This window comes from Geotrypetes seraphini, chromosome 19, assembly GCF_902459505.1.
Source record: "Geotrypetes seraphini chromosome 19, aGeoSer1.1, whole genome shotgun sequence".
NCBI lineage: Eukaryota > Metazoa > Chordata > Amphibia > Gymnophiona > Dermophiidae > Geotrypetes > Geotrypetes seraphini.
This window is the reverse complement of record NC_047102.1, coordinates 33,178,432-33,193,885: the sequence shown is the minus strand read 5'-3', so window position 1 is coordinate 33,193,885 and position 15,454 is coordinate 33,178,432. Positions and strand designations below refer to the sequence as shown.

The 15,454-nt window shown below is 41.5% G+C and overlaps 2 protein-coding genes across 3 annotated transcripts in view; both read left to right on the top strand.

Moving 5' to 3' along the window:
- LOC117352133 overlaps window positions 1–15,454 on the top strand; it is a 1,164,809-nt gene that overhangs the window by 313,304 nt on the left and 836,051 nt on the right. The window lies entirely within an intron of this gene.
- The window catches only part of AP2A2 (adaptor related protein complex 2 subunit alpha 2), a 63,274-nt gene that overhangs the window by 36,306 nt on the left and 11,514 nt on the right, over window positions 1–15,454 (top strand). The window contains exons 12-17 of one of the 2 annotated variants that reach the window (XM_033928265.1): window positions 782–879; window positions 2,529–2,760; window positions 3,963–4,139; window positions 7,796–7,959; window positions 10,254–10,331; window positions 14,884–14,966. In XM_033928265.1, coding sequence (XP_033784156.1) covers window positions 782–879; window positions 2,529–2,760; window positions 3,963–4,139; window positions 7,796–7,959; window positions 10,254–10,331; window positions 14,884–14,966 — 832 coding nt within the window. The remainder of the gene's footprint in view (window positions 1–781; window positions 880–2,528; window positions 2,761–3,962; window positions 4,140–7,795; window positions 7,960–10,253; window positions 10,332–14,883; window positions 14,967–15,454) is intronic. The other variant, XM_033928266.1, reaches the window with a different exon arrangement.

The window sequence follows — 15,454 nt, the reverse complement described above, 5'->3', positions numbered from 1 at the left end:
TGTTTTAGTTCTCAGTTGCTGGAAAGAAGCAACATGCAAAGCTGCAGATGTGCTAAAGCAGTGGTCTGAAACTCGCGGCCCGCCAGGTCCTATTTTGAGGCCCTGGGTATGTTTATCATAATCACAATAGTAAAATAAAAGTTTCTTGATCAAATGTCTCTTTAGCTATAAATGACAAATATTATTATTAAGACTTAGTCAAAAGGAAAGATTTATAAACTATAAAGAGTTTTATCTCATGCAAAATTGTCATTTCTTTAATAAGACATTAGCTATTTTTCTGAGACTCTCCAAGTACCTCCAAATCCAAAATGTGGCCCTGCCAAGCGTTTGAGTTTGAGAACACTGTGCTAAAGGGAGCTGTTTCACACATTTTACTGTGAGATGCTAAGAGCCAAACCTTATATAATAGACAGCAGAGACTTTTTTGCAGCACACCTGATTAGTCTTAATACACACAGGTTGGGAAACACCATTCTATAGTAAGACTTAAAGATTTAGGGGAGGAAGTATATTGGATGCAGATTTCCTAAAGAGTGATACTGTTGAAAGCACTGCCTGAGGCAGACTGAACCAAAATCTAGCATTTTTAACCTTTAGTTTCTTATTATGTCCTTTCCTCATTTATTGAATTACCTGTAAATCGTGTCGAGCTCTATCTTTATGGAGATGATGCGGAATACAAACTTAAGGTTTAGTTTATATATTTCTCTAGTGAAACATGCATTCTTATTCATTGTGACCTGAATCAATGTTTTATTGCTGTAAACTTATTTTCCAGGCCCTTCAAGCACCAGCTTGTCATGAAAATTTAGTCAAAGTTGGAGGTTACATTCTGGGAGAGTTTGGAAACCTAATTGCTGGTGATCAAAGATCAAGGTAAGAGAGACCTGTTAGGAGGAAAAGGAAAAAGAACTGGCTTTCAAAGACCAGAACCACCTTCCTCATGTTAGGACAGTATTAGGATAGAAAAGTATCTTTATCTTTTGTGTGTATTTTATTTTTATTCACCTTTTATTAAAATAGACTAACACTACTTTACTCAATTAGGAGGAGGAATGGGATAAACAGGAAGAGAATGTAATTGTGACTTAATTAAAGAACTGCAGGCCAACTGCTTGAAGCATTGCAAAACTAAGTTTAGAAGTACAACATTTAATTGGTACTTTCTGTTTATACTGGAAAGGTTGCTCTGTATTTCAGGTTGTATTTTACTTGGGAAGAGTATATATGAGGGGCATTCAATAATTTATCTACCTGAGTATGAAAGAAAGTAGCAAGCATGGTGAAACAGGTCTGTGCATCTTGTAACTTGTCTCGAGGTTACTCATGCACAGTTGTGGCTCAGTGCGAGTCTAACATTTCAAAAGACAGGCACTGTTCAGTGATAAAATTTCTTACAAAAGGGAAAAAGCCAAAGGATATCCATGAATGCATGACTGCAGTTTATGGTGAGTCTGCCCCCATCATCCTACAAGGTAAAATTTTGGAGCAAGCAGTTTAAGTGGGGTAGAGAGTCCATTGAAGATGATCCTTATACTGGAAAGCCTGTGGAAGCAACTTCCACAGAAATGTGCAAGAAAGTCAAGGATTTAATTTTGTCAGATGAATTAAGGTTTCCCAAATAGCTGAAGAAATGGGCATCTCAGCAGGTACATTTTGGAAAATAATTCATGAAAAGTTGGGTATGTCCAAGGTTAGTGCAAGATGAGTTCTAAGAATGCTGACGCCACGTCAGAAGGCCACAGGACTCCAATGCTTTTGGGAGAACTTGGAGATGCTCCGTGAGGACCAAATGAATTTTTTTTTCATCATTTGGTGACTAGAGATGAAACTTGGATCTATCACAGAGATCCCGAGTCCAAAATAGTCAATGCAGTGGAAGCATCCCATTCTAGTTAGCTTGGAGGTCACCCATGTGTGAGAATATGCTGCCTGCTTGTCCTGGGATAAAGCACAGTTACTTATTGTAACAGGTGTTATCCAGGGACAGCAGGCAGCTATTCTCACAACCCACCTACCTCCCATGATTGGCTTCTTAGCTGACTTAACTGAGGGACCGCCCGCCTAAGTCGGGCGGGAAGGCACTCGCTGATGTGCGGTGCGGGCTGATCGCGAACTTTCTAAAACTTAAAGTTGCGATTCACTTTTAAAATGTCCTTACCAGTGCTCTATCGGTGACGTCACACCTTGTGTGAGAATATCTACCTGCTGTCCCTGGATAACACCTGTTACAGTAAGTAACTATGCTTTCTGTGTGCAGTGTGATAGTCTCCCTGCATATTTTTCATTTGCAAAGCAATTTGAGGTAAAAATATACCTATTGGATTTTCAAAGGGGAAAAACTGCAGGGAACTTCCCATTTGAAAACTAGCTTGAAAGTCTATGGGGTCATTCTATGGCTGTATCTTCTATTTTATTCAGTAACTTATCGCAATCTATTTTAAAAGAGAGAAAAATGCAAGAAAAATTTTATTGTAAGATAAATGCACCTCTAACCACCTTCATTTTTTGTCTTTCCAATTAAGTCCTTTGATTCAGTTCAATTTGTTGCACTCCAAGTTCCATCTGTGCAGTGTACCTACTCGAGCATTGCTGCTTTCCACGTACATAAAATTTGTAAACCTCTTTCCGGAGATTAAGACCATTATCCAGGATGTACTACGTAGCGACAGTCAGCTGAAGAACTCTGATGTGGAGCTGCAGCAGAGAGCCGTAGAATACTTGCGCCTCAGTACCATTGCCAGCACCGATATACTGGTAAAGAAATGCAGAGTTTAGTCTTGGACCAGGGCTTCCTCAGGCATTAGTCTCACTTCTCACCCAGTGGTGTAGCCAGACAGCCAATTTTGGGTGGGCTTCCAAATTGAGTGGGTAAAATATTTGTTCTACCTCTGCCCTCTCCCCAATCTTCACCCCTCCCTCTACACCTCACAACTACAATAAAATATAAATACTTAGCTAATGAGGATCCCCAAGCTCTGTCAGCTGAAGTCTTCTCTGAAGGTGGCCCGAACTCCCATGTTACAAAGGTTAGTAGGCAGCAGCAGTGTCCCTGAATCACCAATGTTTGCATCCTACACATGTGTATTTCAGTGACTCAACGATGGTGCTGCACACTGCAGAATTGTTAGAAGGGCATTCTAGGTGCTTTTGGAGGAGGTCTTTAGCTGGTGATACTTGGAGCTCCCCACCAGCTACACAAGGGTCAGGGCTGGTGTTAAACATGCTGGGGCCTAACACTGGAGAAATAAAAACAGAAATGTATTTCCTTTACTGCTGAACACAATACAAATACATCTGCTGTGCACTTTCCCAAAGCTAATATATTTCAATTAATACATTCAAAATGTTGTTTTCTACCTTTGTTGTATGGACATTTTATTTTTCCATCATGTTGGTTCCAGTTTCTCTTTTCTGCTTCCCTGTTTTTCTGCTAATTCTCCTTTATATGGCTGCTGTCAGTTTCTCTTCTCACTCGTTCTGTTCCCTCACTATATCTACCTTTGGCATATTGATTTCCTTTTTACCTCTTTCCTTTATTTCTTTACTACCTCTGCTTATTCTTTCTCATCCTTCTCCTTTTTACTTTTGAACTACCTATCAAGTTTATTTAAATTTTGTTTTTCCGCCTTTTCAAAGCAGCTAACATTCATTTTATAGTGAGTTTCAGCAAAATTCTCTCTTCTAAATTTAAATCTTTTGGTTGCCTTCATGACACTGTTGAATAATCAGATTTTGACTTTTTGTTTTTCTTTTCCCTTCTGATAAAAAATCTTGAACTTTTGCTTTGCTTCTTTTCGCTAAAAAATTACTTTAAAAGATAAATTGTTCTTAGCAATTGATTTTAGGTAAATTTTTCTTGCCTCCAGTAAACAATCTCAATTTACAAAAGTGCTTGCTTGACATGTGCCTGTATCTCATTTGTTGAGGTTTAACACAAATGCTTATTTCCGTGCCAGGCGACTGTTCTAGAGGAAATGCCACCATTTCCTGAGAGAGAATCTTCCATCTTAGCCAAGCTGAAGAAGAAGAAGGGCCCCAGCACAGTCACAGATTTAGAAGAAACCAAGAAAGAGAGAACATCATCCGATGTGAATGGAAGCACAGAGCATGTCCCTATTAATGCTAGTACAGTGGTATGTTTTAAAAGCATTACTAGAATAATTGATTTCATAGGTAATTGATTCTTATGAGCAATCCTCTAGTCTAGTCATTTTCATTATAAGTTTGACAAAAGGGTACAATGTGTATAATCTTGAACTGTGTGTGTGTTATAAACAGCCAAAGCAAATTTCCCATATAATATCTATTGACTATATCCAAATAACTGATTATTCCTAAAATAGTGAGCAGTAAGTTTGGTTTTTATTCTTCTATTAGATTTTCAATAAACTTGCATGTGTTAACATGCTTGAGGAACCTGCTTATACTAGATTCACCACCCTCCAGAACCTGGCCTTTGTATGCTCACTCTTCTTTCTCTATCTCTGCCTGGCTCTTGCTCTCACTCCTGCTGGCTCTTTCTTCCCTATTCTGTTTCCCCATCTTCCTCCCCACTCCCCCAGCACTTGCTTTCTATATCCATCTTCCATTTCCCATCACTTCCATGGTGCAACTCTTCAGCCTCAGATGGCCTGAGCCTCATGTCTGTTCTTGGGAGCAGGGCACACATGTGCTAACGTGCACATCCTGTACTCCAGTGACACCTGGGCTTCCAAGTGCTAGGTATATAGATATTTTTAGTTTCCCATTTACAAGCATAGGTGATGTCATTCAGTTCAGAACTTGAGTTGAGGCATCTGCAGTTTCCATACGCAGTCATCTTCTCAGTTCCACAGATTCATTCCTTCCACTTGGCAAAAGAATGCGAGCCTAAGCTCTCCATTCTTATAAAAAGCATTTGCTTTATTCCAGCATATTTGCCTCTCAGGAAGTAACGCATTTGTTACTTTTTTGTTTTAAAAACTTCTCTTTATTAGGTATAACCAGATATGTTTTGTACAATGAGGGCCATAAGCAAACACAAGAAGTGGACTCTTCTGCATATTACTGTCTAGTCAATTAAAAGACAAACTAAACTAAACTAAACCTTAAGTTTATATACCGCGTCATCTCCACAGAAGTGGAGCTCGACACGGTTTACAGAAATTAAAAACAAAGAAAGGAACTCCAATGGAAGGAAGGAGGGCTTGGTAAACAGGAGAGAGAGGGGGGGAAGGGAGGGGGAAGTTACATTTTGGAGAAGAGCCAGGTTTTCAGATGTTTTCTGAAGTGTTGGAGGGAGGTCGAACTCCGAAGATGGGCAGTAAAGCTGTTCCTCAGCTCGGTGATCCTGAAGAGGAGGGATGTTCCAAGTTTTCCTGTATGGGAAATGCCATTAAGAGAAGGGAAGGATAGTTTGAATTTCTGAGTGGATCTGATGGAATGGGTACTCGAGAGCCAAGATAGAGGGAAGAGGGGAGGAAGGAGACCGTGAAGAGATTTGAAGGTAAGACAGGCGCATTTGTAACGAACCCTGAGGAAGACTGGGAGCAAGTGAAGCTTAGACAGAAGCGGGGAGACATGGTCGAATTTGCCTTTTGCGAAGATTAGTTTAGCTGCGGTGTTCTGAATCCGTTGAAGTCTGATAAGACTTTTCTTTGTTAGGCTTAGGTAGATGGAGTTGCAGTAATCAAGTCTGGAAAGGATGATGGATTGGACAAGGACAGCGAAATGTTGCTGGTGGAAGCAGGATCTGACTTTCCTTAGCATATGAAGATTGAAAAAGCATTTTTTTACTAGGGAGTTGATGTGGTCGTTAAGGACAATGAAGAGTCAATGATGATTTCCAGAACTTTGCTAGAGTGCTCGAGCTGCAGATTGGTGCCGGAGGAAAGAGGGATGAGGGAGCAACAAGAAAACCAGCAGAGACAATGACTTACTGGTACGAAAAGTAACAGGGAGGAACTACAATATTTAGATAGTAAAGAATGGGGAGGAAAAATACAATGGGAAGGGACAAGCAGATATCAGCCAACGGGGCTTGGCTTAAAGTATAAAAACTTCTTTAATACGTCCTTAAAGGACAATTATAGATCGTACGCATCTTTAAAAAGAGATGCTTTTAAGTTAGTTTTGTCTACATATTGCTTTCCATCTCCTTTCCTATCCCTCTCCTAATTTATTTCCCCCTATTCCCAGTCTTTCACTAATTGCCCTCTTTTTTTCCCCTTCTATACAGTTTGTCCCTTATCTGCTCTTTCTTTCCCTTTCCATCATTAACTCCCTCCTTTCTGTCTCTTCCCCCTCCCCAAATATCTGCTCTTCTCTTCCCTCTTCAACATCTGCCCCCTTCTATACAGTGTCTGCCTCTTCTCCCCCTTTCCATCTGACGTCTCCACACACACTCTCCTTCCATCAGTGTCACCCTCTGTTTCTTTCCCTTTCTATACAGTCTGCCCCCTCTCTCCCCTTTCCCCCATCCATTATCTCTCTCCTGTGTCTCTCCTCTTTCATCCAGGCTTCAGCTTATTCCCCCCTCCTCTTTCCATTTAGCATCTCCCCTCTCTCCCCTCCATCAATATTTCCATCTTCTTTGTATCTCTCCTCTCCCTCTTCTCTGTACCCCCAACATCCACCATCTCTCTTCCCTGCTTTCTCTAGAATCTGTCTTCCTACTTGTATACAGAATCTACTCTTTCACTGCCCCCCACACCAAACCATTTCCACCAGCTTCTGCCCCCCTCTTTCCTCCCACCCCTTCCACCAGTGTCTACCTTGCTCTCCCCCACTCCTTTTCCACCATTGTCTGCCCCCTTTCTCCCACCCATCCCATATCCACTAGTGCCTTCCCACTCTCTCTCCTCTAACCCACATCCACCAGTCTTTGCCCCCTAGCATCCTCATCGCTGCTGCTGCTTTCCCGAAGCAGCAGCGGTGGCAAACTTAAACAAACCGGCTGCCGACCTTCCTGTTCATATCCAAGGCTGCTGGCTTTGCTCCGGAAGAAGTGACATCGGAGAGAGCAGGCTGGCAGCCGTGGGTATGTATGGGAAGGTCCTGTAGCCAGTTTGTTTGCTTTGGAGAAAATAGCAACGGCACAAAATGAAGAGTGATAACCAGAGGGGTGCTGATCCCGACTTCAGTGGCTGTGCGGTGGGGCTGAATGACTGTACAGCCTCCTGCTAAAAGGTTAGTGACTGTGCAGCTTAGAAGGTACTTTGAGGCAGATGTATATGGATTGCCCAAAAATACAACTGGCTGGGTATCTCAAACTGGATTGAACCACTGCCATGACTCCATTCTGGACCCCTAGTTTAGTCCAGTATTTTTCTTCAGTGCTTTTGTGTGTGTGAGATTTTAGGATAAAACAGGACTTGTTTGACTTTTTAATGACTAGTATCTAGCTACTGTATAACTTTTGTAAGCTGCTTTGATCAGCTTCGGGAAGAGAGCATAAGTCCCTATTAAGGAGGAAAAGTCCATTTGTTGAGAAAGACAAGGGGGAAGCCACTGCTTGCCCTGGATCGATAGCATGGAATGTTGCTCCTCTGGGTTTTTGCCAGGTACTAGTGACCTGGTTTGGCCACCGTGAGAACGGGCTACTGGGCTTGATGGACCTTTGTTCTCTGAAAGCATGCTGGAAGATTGTGTTTTGTGAATGTTTAATTTGTTGCACACTGTAATTTCTTATTGTGGCTCATAGAATGAATTCAGTAGCCTGGTACTAGCACTGCTTATGTGTAGTGTAAAAGAAAGTCAAATGCAGTGGTTTACAGTGTCATGAACATATTCCTTTTTTTTCATTCTGCAGTCTACGCCTTCGCCCTCGGCAGATCTGCTGGGTCTGGGTGCAGCCCTAAGTTCCAACTCTGTCACAGTGCATTCATCTGGTGGCAGCTTACTTGTAGATGTATTTTCAGAATCCCCATCTGCTGTTGCACCTCTTGCTGCCGAGTCCGAAGAAAACTTTGCAAGGTATTTCAGATGTAACGGATTTATTATGCTCCCCACTGGAGCAGTCTAGTATCAGGAGCAAGTTGGTTTACTCAGTAATACCAATGTACTGTTTAGAAAAAGCTTAGATAGAACATGAGATTTGAAGTCCCTGGGTAAAGCGCTCATGCATGAGAAACTCTCTAACCCCCTACTTGCCCTGTTTCTTGATTAGATTGTAAGCTCTATTTAGTAGGGACTGTCTTGAATGTTTTCATGTACAGTGCTGCATACATCTGGCAGCGGTATTGAAATGATGAGGATTAGTAGTTAAGAATGAGTTCTATTTTAAAACTTAAGTTGGATTTGTATGTAACTCTGATCAGGTGAGAATCTGTGTGTATTTATGTTCTCTTGTACAGTATACAGTCTGTAAAAACTTTAAAGAAACAGTCCTTAAAATAGTTTTAATAGAAAGAAAAAAATAGTAGATTTACACTTTCGGTCTGGTGTTGGAGAGGATGGGCCTGATGCTAGAGAATCGAGATTTACTGCTTGTTGGTAAGGGTTCACTGCTGGGTTTACTGGATGCAGTTTCTTGAAATTGCATCAGTGGAAACGAGATGCAGAAGAGGGAAGAACCATGGCCTGGTCAAAGAAGTTTGTCTTTAGACTGCTGATACTGAGGTGGGGGGAGAGAGAGAAAGGGATTGATACACCAAAGAAAGTTGTCACCATTTCACTTACCCTGGTTACGAGCTTAGCCTTCCTTCTCCTCTGCCACCAGACCATGCCTTTCCTCTCCAACATGTGCCTCCCAGGGGTGGGCAATGAGGGCCATAATCCAGTTGGGCTTTTAGGAGTTCTCCAATGAATATGCATGAAATCCATTTGCATACAATGGGAGGCAGTTCATGCAAATAGATCTCATGAATATTCGTTGGGGAAATCCTGAAAACCCGACTGGATTGCGGCCCTCGTTGCCCACCCCTGCTCTAGACCCTACTCCTAAGTATAGCTCCAAATAAAGTGGGCAAATTTATTTGGAGCTGACTTTGTGCTAGATTCACTAAGCAAACCGATCGTGTACTGATCAGTTTGCGAACCCTTTGCGACCCGATTTTACTCCAGCCTGATTCACTCACTTCTCTGCCGATCGGATTCCGATCCGCGCATGCAAATGAGTGGAACGGCATGCAAAGTAGGCAGGGACGCGATTCACTAAAGAAATCTTGCAAACCGACTGGGCTGGTCGATCAACACAAGAAGCGACTGCTGGGGACCAGTTGCAAATGTTCTTTCCGACTCTCCACCTCCATTGCCGCCCTTTTCTCTCACACCCTGCTCTCTGCTGCCCCGATAAAAATATGTCTCTGCCCCATCTTGCCCTGCTCTCGGCTGCCACGACTCTGGATCTCTGCCCTGATCTCCTGCTCTTGTCTGCCCCAATCTGCTGCTCTGGCCGCCCTGCTCTTGCACTAAATCTCTCCTGCCTGCCACCCCGACTTGCCCTCTCTCGGTCCGAATCTCTCCTACTGCCCCGACTCTCCTGCCCTTCTCTCCACTGCGAGTCCATGGTTTTAACCCACAGGTTAATAGTGGGTTAAAACCATGGGCTTTCTGGGCTCTGACGCTTGCACATGCGTCAGGATTGCACACTAGTGATCCGTGCGTTCCTCCGATCGCCCTCATTTTAATTTTTTTCTTTTGGGAATGGATCGGGCACGGAAACGAAGTTAGTGAATCTAGCCGTTATCACTTTGAGGTTGATGTATTAAATGTAAAATGTGTGTGTTTAACCTGTGAAAATGGCTTTGAAAATGACCCTCAAACTACCTATGAATTTTTGTTTTAAATTGTCCTTTTTATCTAGTTCTTTCTTTTGGTAAAAGGTGCCTTAGGAAAACAATGTCTCAATAAAATGGTTGAATTGCTCTGTACAGGGATCTAAAACAGGTTTTGCCGTGGAAACAAGAAGTTGGATCATGTATCTTCTTGATAGTTTATATTAAAAGGCTTCTTTTACTAAGCTGTGCTAGCGTTTTTAGCATACGCTAAACCCCGCACTACGCTTCTAGAACTGACGCCAGCTCCATGCTGGCGTCAAGGTCTAGCGTGTGCGCCATTCCGCGGGTTAAGGCCCTAACGCACCTTTGTAAAAGGAGCCAAAATGTTTGCCTATAGATAAACCTTTTCCCTGTCAGTAAGGGGAGAGGGTGGCTGGGTGAATGAATTGCTTGCATTCGAGCTGTCTTTCTCTGTACTAACTTTGCATATCGCTCCCTGTATTGCTTCGGCCTCCTGTCTTCTTTGTCCACTGCTACTGCTTGACTTAGCACTGAGGTGGCTTCCAGTGAGGTAGTTACTGAGGAACCAGCTACAGCTGTGCATGATGCTGATGAACTTGTTGACAAGTAAGCATATCTAGAGTCTGGCATGGCCGTATGTTTTTTGTAGTAGGATAATTAATACATGTACCTTAATGTGACGTTTATCCTACGACTATCTCTTTGCTACTAATTTGTATTTATTTTATTTCTTCCATTTGTTAGTGGCACCTAACCTGTACAAGCTCTAGGCGACGTTACACAGGAAGGGGTTAGATCAGGGGTGTCAAAGTCCCTCCTCGAGGGCCGCAATCCAGTCAGGTTGTCGGGATTTCCCCAATGAATATGTATGAGATCTATTAGCATGCACTGCTTTCATGGTATGCTAATAGATCTCATGCATATGGCGGGATTAGATATTGAAAATTGTTTGAGCCTAATATTTATTGTTTACATTGATATTCTGTCTGTATTGCTAGATTTTGTGTGTGCTCAATAAAAATGATTAATATTAAAAATAAGAAAGAGATTGTAGCTGCTATTCGAAATGTACAATTGTCAAGAAACACCATCATGCAGTGAATAGAAAAGATGTGTGGAGACACAACTGAACAATTGTTGGAGGATGTTTCAGATTATGTTGCTTTCTCATTCCAATTGGATGAATCTATAGACTTAAGAGACATAGCCCAGTTACTAGTCTTTATCCGGATGGTTTTTGAAGTCATCCTGCCGTTGTATCGGGCAATGGTGCGCCCGCACCTGGAGTACTGTGTTCAGTATTGGTCACCGCATCTTAAGAAGGATATGGCAATACTTGAGAGGGTCCAGAGGAGAGCGACACGAATGATTAAGGGTATGGAAAACCTTTCATACAATGAAAGATTGGAGAAGCTGGAGCTCTTCTCCCTGGAAAAGCGGAGACTCAGAGGAGACATGATAGAGACCTACAAGATCATGAAGGGCATAGAGAAAGTGGAGAGAGACAGATTCTTCAAACTTTCAAAACATAAAAGAACAAGAGGGCACTCGGAAAAATTAGAAGGTGATAGATTCAAAACAAATGCTAGGAAGTTTTTCTTTACTCAGCGGGTGGTGGACACCTGGAATGCGCTTCCAGAGGATGTAATAGGGCAGAGTACGGTACTGGGGTTTAAGAAAGGATTGGACAATTTCCTGTTGGAAAAGGGGATAGAGGGGTATAGATAGAGGATTATTACGCAGGTTCTGGACCTGTTGGGCCGCCGCGTGAGCGGACTGCTGGGCACGATGGACCTCAGGTCTGACCCGGCAGAGGCATTGCTTATGTGCTTATGTGCTTATGATTTCTTTAAAAGGGAGAACTCCCGATCAGGAAATATTCAGTTCTTTCCATTCTTTTGTGACAGTGTAATCTTCCATTTCATAGACTTGTTTCCATCACTACTGATGGAGCAAGAGCAATGGCAGGTAAGGTTAAGGGTTTCATAGCCCTCTGTAGACAGCATGACTTCCTAGATTTCCTGTGAGGATCGCGGGACTTGATGGACCGAAGGTCTGATCCGGAGATGGCAGTTCTTATGTTCCTTTCTTACCACTGCATCATTCATCAGTAAGTTTTGGCAAGCAAGAGACTCAATACAAAGACTGTCATGGACATCATTTTCAAAATTGTAAATTCAGTTCTTGGAAGATCACTTCAAAGACGGCTTTTCAATCTTACTCTTGATGAAGGGGCAGCGGAAATCATTTTGTACACAGATGTAAGGTGGCTAAGTAGGCACAAATTTCTGCAAAGATTTCGTGATTTGTTGAATGAAATAAGAAGTTTTTGAAGGAGAGGGGAGATGACCAAGCAGAGTTGGAAGATGAGGAGTGGTTATGTGATCTGGCATTTCTCGCTGACTTTACAGGTGAACTAAGTGATATGAACCTTGAACAACAAGGTAAAAACAAATGCATTGGCGAGATGATGAGTACAGTTTTATCCTACAAGAGCAAATTTGAGCTAATGATGACTGACCTTGAAAACAACACTTTTGATCATTTTCCTAATAAGCAGGACTATCTGGGACAATATCCAAATTTTGTTTTTCAGAACAAGAAGTATGTGACAGAAATCTGTTCTGTTATCCAGGAATTCGAAAATAGATTCTGTGACTTCCAAAAAATTGGAACAGTTGTGGAGTACTTGTCATACCCATTCAAAGTAGATGTGGACATTAAAGAAACTGCAGCTGCTACCAGTAAAAATTACTCATTGAACAAGCCATCTCTTGAAAATGAAATAGTAACCCTTAAAAATGGCATTTTTCTCAAGACCTGTGCTGAGCAAGAATCGTTTAGGAAGCCTAGAGACAAATTTTCCAACTCGAGAAGATGCAGTGAAGCTGTACACTCCTGTTTCAGTTCAACTTATTTGTGTGAATCTGCATTTTCCCATCTGAAAATGACAGAGTACACAACGTTCCAACATGACAGATGAACATCTCCAGGATTCCCTGAGACTGGCCCTCACGCAATATTCACCCAACTTCAAAAAGCTGGTGGATGAAATGCAGACTCAGACGTCTCACTAATGAGCAAGAGCGAAATATTAAAGATTGTGCAAAATCAGCCTGGATCAATACTTGACCTAAATTTAACACAAATTACTCAATAAAAGTTAAAGAAAGTTATTACTCAATAAAACTTTAAGAAAAAATGTACTTTCCATTTCCCCTCGCAGTTTTTACTGGATCTTCATCTCTCTGTTTTGTTTTTGCTTAATTTGCTTAACAGCTGATCACATCCAAGTAAATGACAGAAGGTTCATAAAAAATCAGGGGGGGGGGATCCTCCTACTTTATTGGGTTAAAATTTAATTTTAAACTAATTTGAAACTTAATTTTCATGGTGGTAGATTACCTGCACTTTTGGCTGGAAAAAGTAGATCACAATCTGTTAAAAGTTGAACATGCCTGACCTATAAGAACAAGCATGTGTCTGTATGTTGCTTCTGTCTCTTGGGGGTTTTCTGTGGTTCTCCTTTTTTAAGTACTCCCAAACTTGGCATGAGAAAGCTTACCATTGTTGCCACGAGAATGGAACAGTCATTTTGTTACTAATGCGAGCCTCAGATGCAGAACAATCCCATTACTGCATACACAATAAATCATGAAAGACTCGGGTTTTAAATCAATGGCTCCTCTTTTCCAATGGAGAAAGGTGCAGTAAAAAAAAAAACCTCGTGGACTAAACGTTCATATGAGAAAAACCTGCACTGCCTCCAGAGGTAGAGCAAAAAATGTTCCAAACTTCTAGTGTAAACGAAATGTAGTGGAAAAATACTAATCAACAACAAAAAAGGTAACTTATATCCATAAACACGGATGAATCTGGCAGCTCCTTCCTCTGGGATCCCAGCACTGCAAAAACGGCACTGTCTCTCACTGTCCCACGCTGCAGGTCAAATCCAACCCGGAGCCAAAGTGAAATAAGTCCTTGGTTACATAGAAGGAAAGCATTAAGTTTGGAACATATTTTGCTCTACCTCTCCATTGGTAAGAGGTAGAGTCTTTCATGCAGTAACATGGTGGTTCTGTATCTGTCTGAGGCTCATGTTAGTAACAAGATGACTGCTCGGTTTTCATGTCTACAATGATAAGCTTTCTCATGCCAGGTATAGGAGTACTTTAAAGTAGTAATTTGTGACTGAGTTACCGGAGGAACATCTCCTTTTTAAGTAACATGCTGAGACAGCTTAAAAACTGATTTTGATGACATTTCTTAAAATATTGCTTATCTTGGAATACTTGATAGCATCAGTCACACTTGCTATGGTGCTGAGAGGGTAATTCTGTAATCGTGCCTCTTAAGCCTTATCTCTTCAATACTCTATAAATGAATTGTTTCCTAAGATCTCTTATGCCTTACCTCTGTATCCTGCTCACCTGTATTTTGATGACTTTACATTGTACCTATATTTGCTGATTGTCCAGCTTTTCTTTGTTGTAAACCGCCTCGAACTACTACAGCGTTGGCGGTATATAAGAATAAAATTATTATTACTAAAGGTGCTGTTTATGGTGCCTATTTTTATAGGATACTTGGACAAGTTAGAAGGTCCACTGCTTATACTAAATATCTGCACCTAGATGTTATCTAGAATAGTGGTTCCCAACCCTGTCCTGGTGGTCCACCAGGCCAATCGGGTTTTCAGGATAGCCCTAATGGAATATGCATGGGAGAAGATTTGCATGCCTGTCACTTCCATTATATGCAAATCTCTCTCATGCATATTCATTAGGGCTAGCTTGAAAACTCGATTGGCCTGGTGGTCCTTCAGGACAGGGTTGGGAACCACTGATCTAGAACATGCGTAAATTGTACCACTCAAATGCTATCATCACATTGTGGTATCTGCTTTGCCACTAGTTGATGTTCTGTCACTTATACACATAATTGACTCTTATAGAAGTGCCACCATTTTACACATATTCTGCTGCCTCAACATATGTAGCTTCTTACACAATTATCCCCTTCATGTAAATGTCCAGGACACCGATGTCTTTTGTTTCTTCTCTTTTTTTCTTGATGATGGGGAAGAAGTAGAAGGTATGTCATCTCTCATTAGCATATAGTCCATGGTATACATCTTTTTTTTTTTTTCCCCCCCTAGGTTTGTATGTAAAAATAATGGTGTTCTCTTTGAGAATCAGCTTCTCCAGATTGGGCTGAAATCTGAGTTCCGGCAGAACCTTGGTGAGAGCTTTCTCTGTTTTAAAATTGAGCTTCTGTGAATTCTTTATTGTTGGATGTGTCATATAGCACCCAACAACAACAGGTCCCAATTGGATAATTTGAAACTTGCATATTTTTGCGTGTTTAATAACCAGGTTGTCATTTTTAGGATTGGAGTTGACAAAAGCTTGAATGTTTCACCATGGAGCTCATCAAACTTGGGATTTAACCTGATAAACCCTCTTTTCATATAAATTAAATCAAATATTTCAGAGGTCTATTAACCGGATTAAAGAAAGAGAATGACTTGCAAGATAGCGCAGATATAGCTAAAAGGAGATTAGAATGTCTCAGGAGCCACACTGTTGGAACCAGTTTATTGATGTGACCCAAAATGGTCATGTTTCAGCATTTGTCTGCATTAAGAGTCTTTAATTTACATGCCCAGAACTTTATGATCTGGATACCTATCGCATATCTCTCTGAACAGCTATCTATGTGCTAAGTCC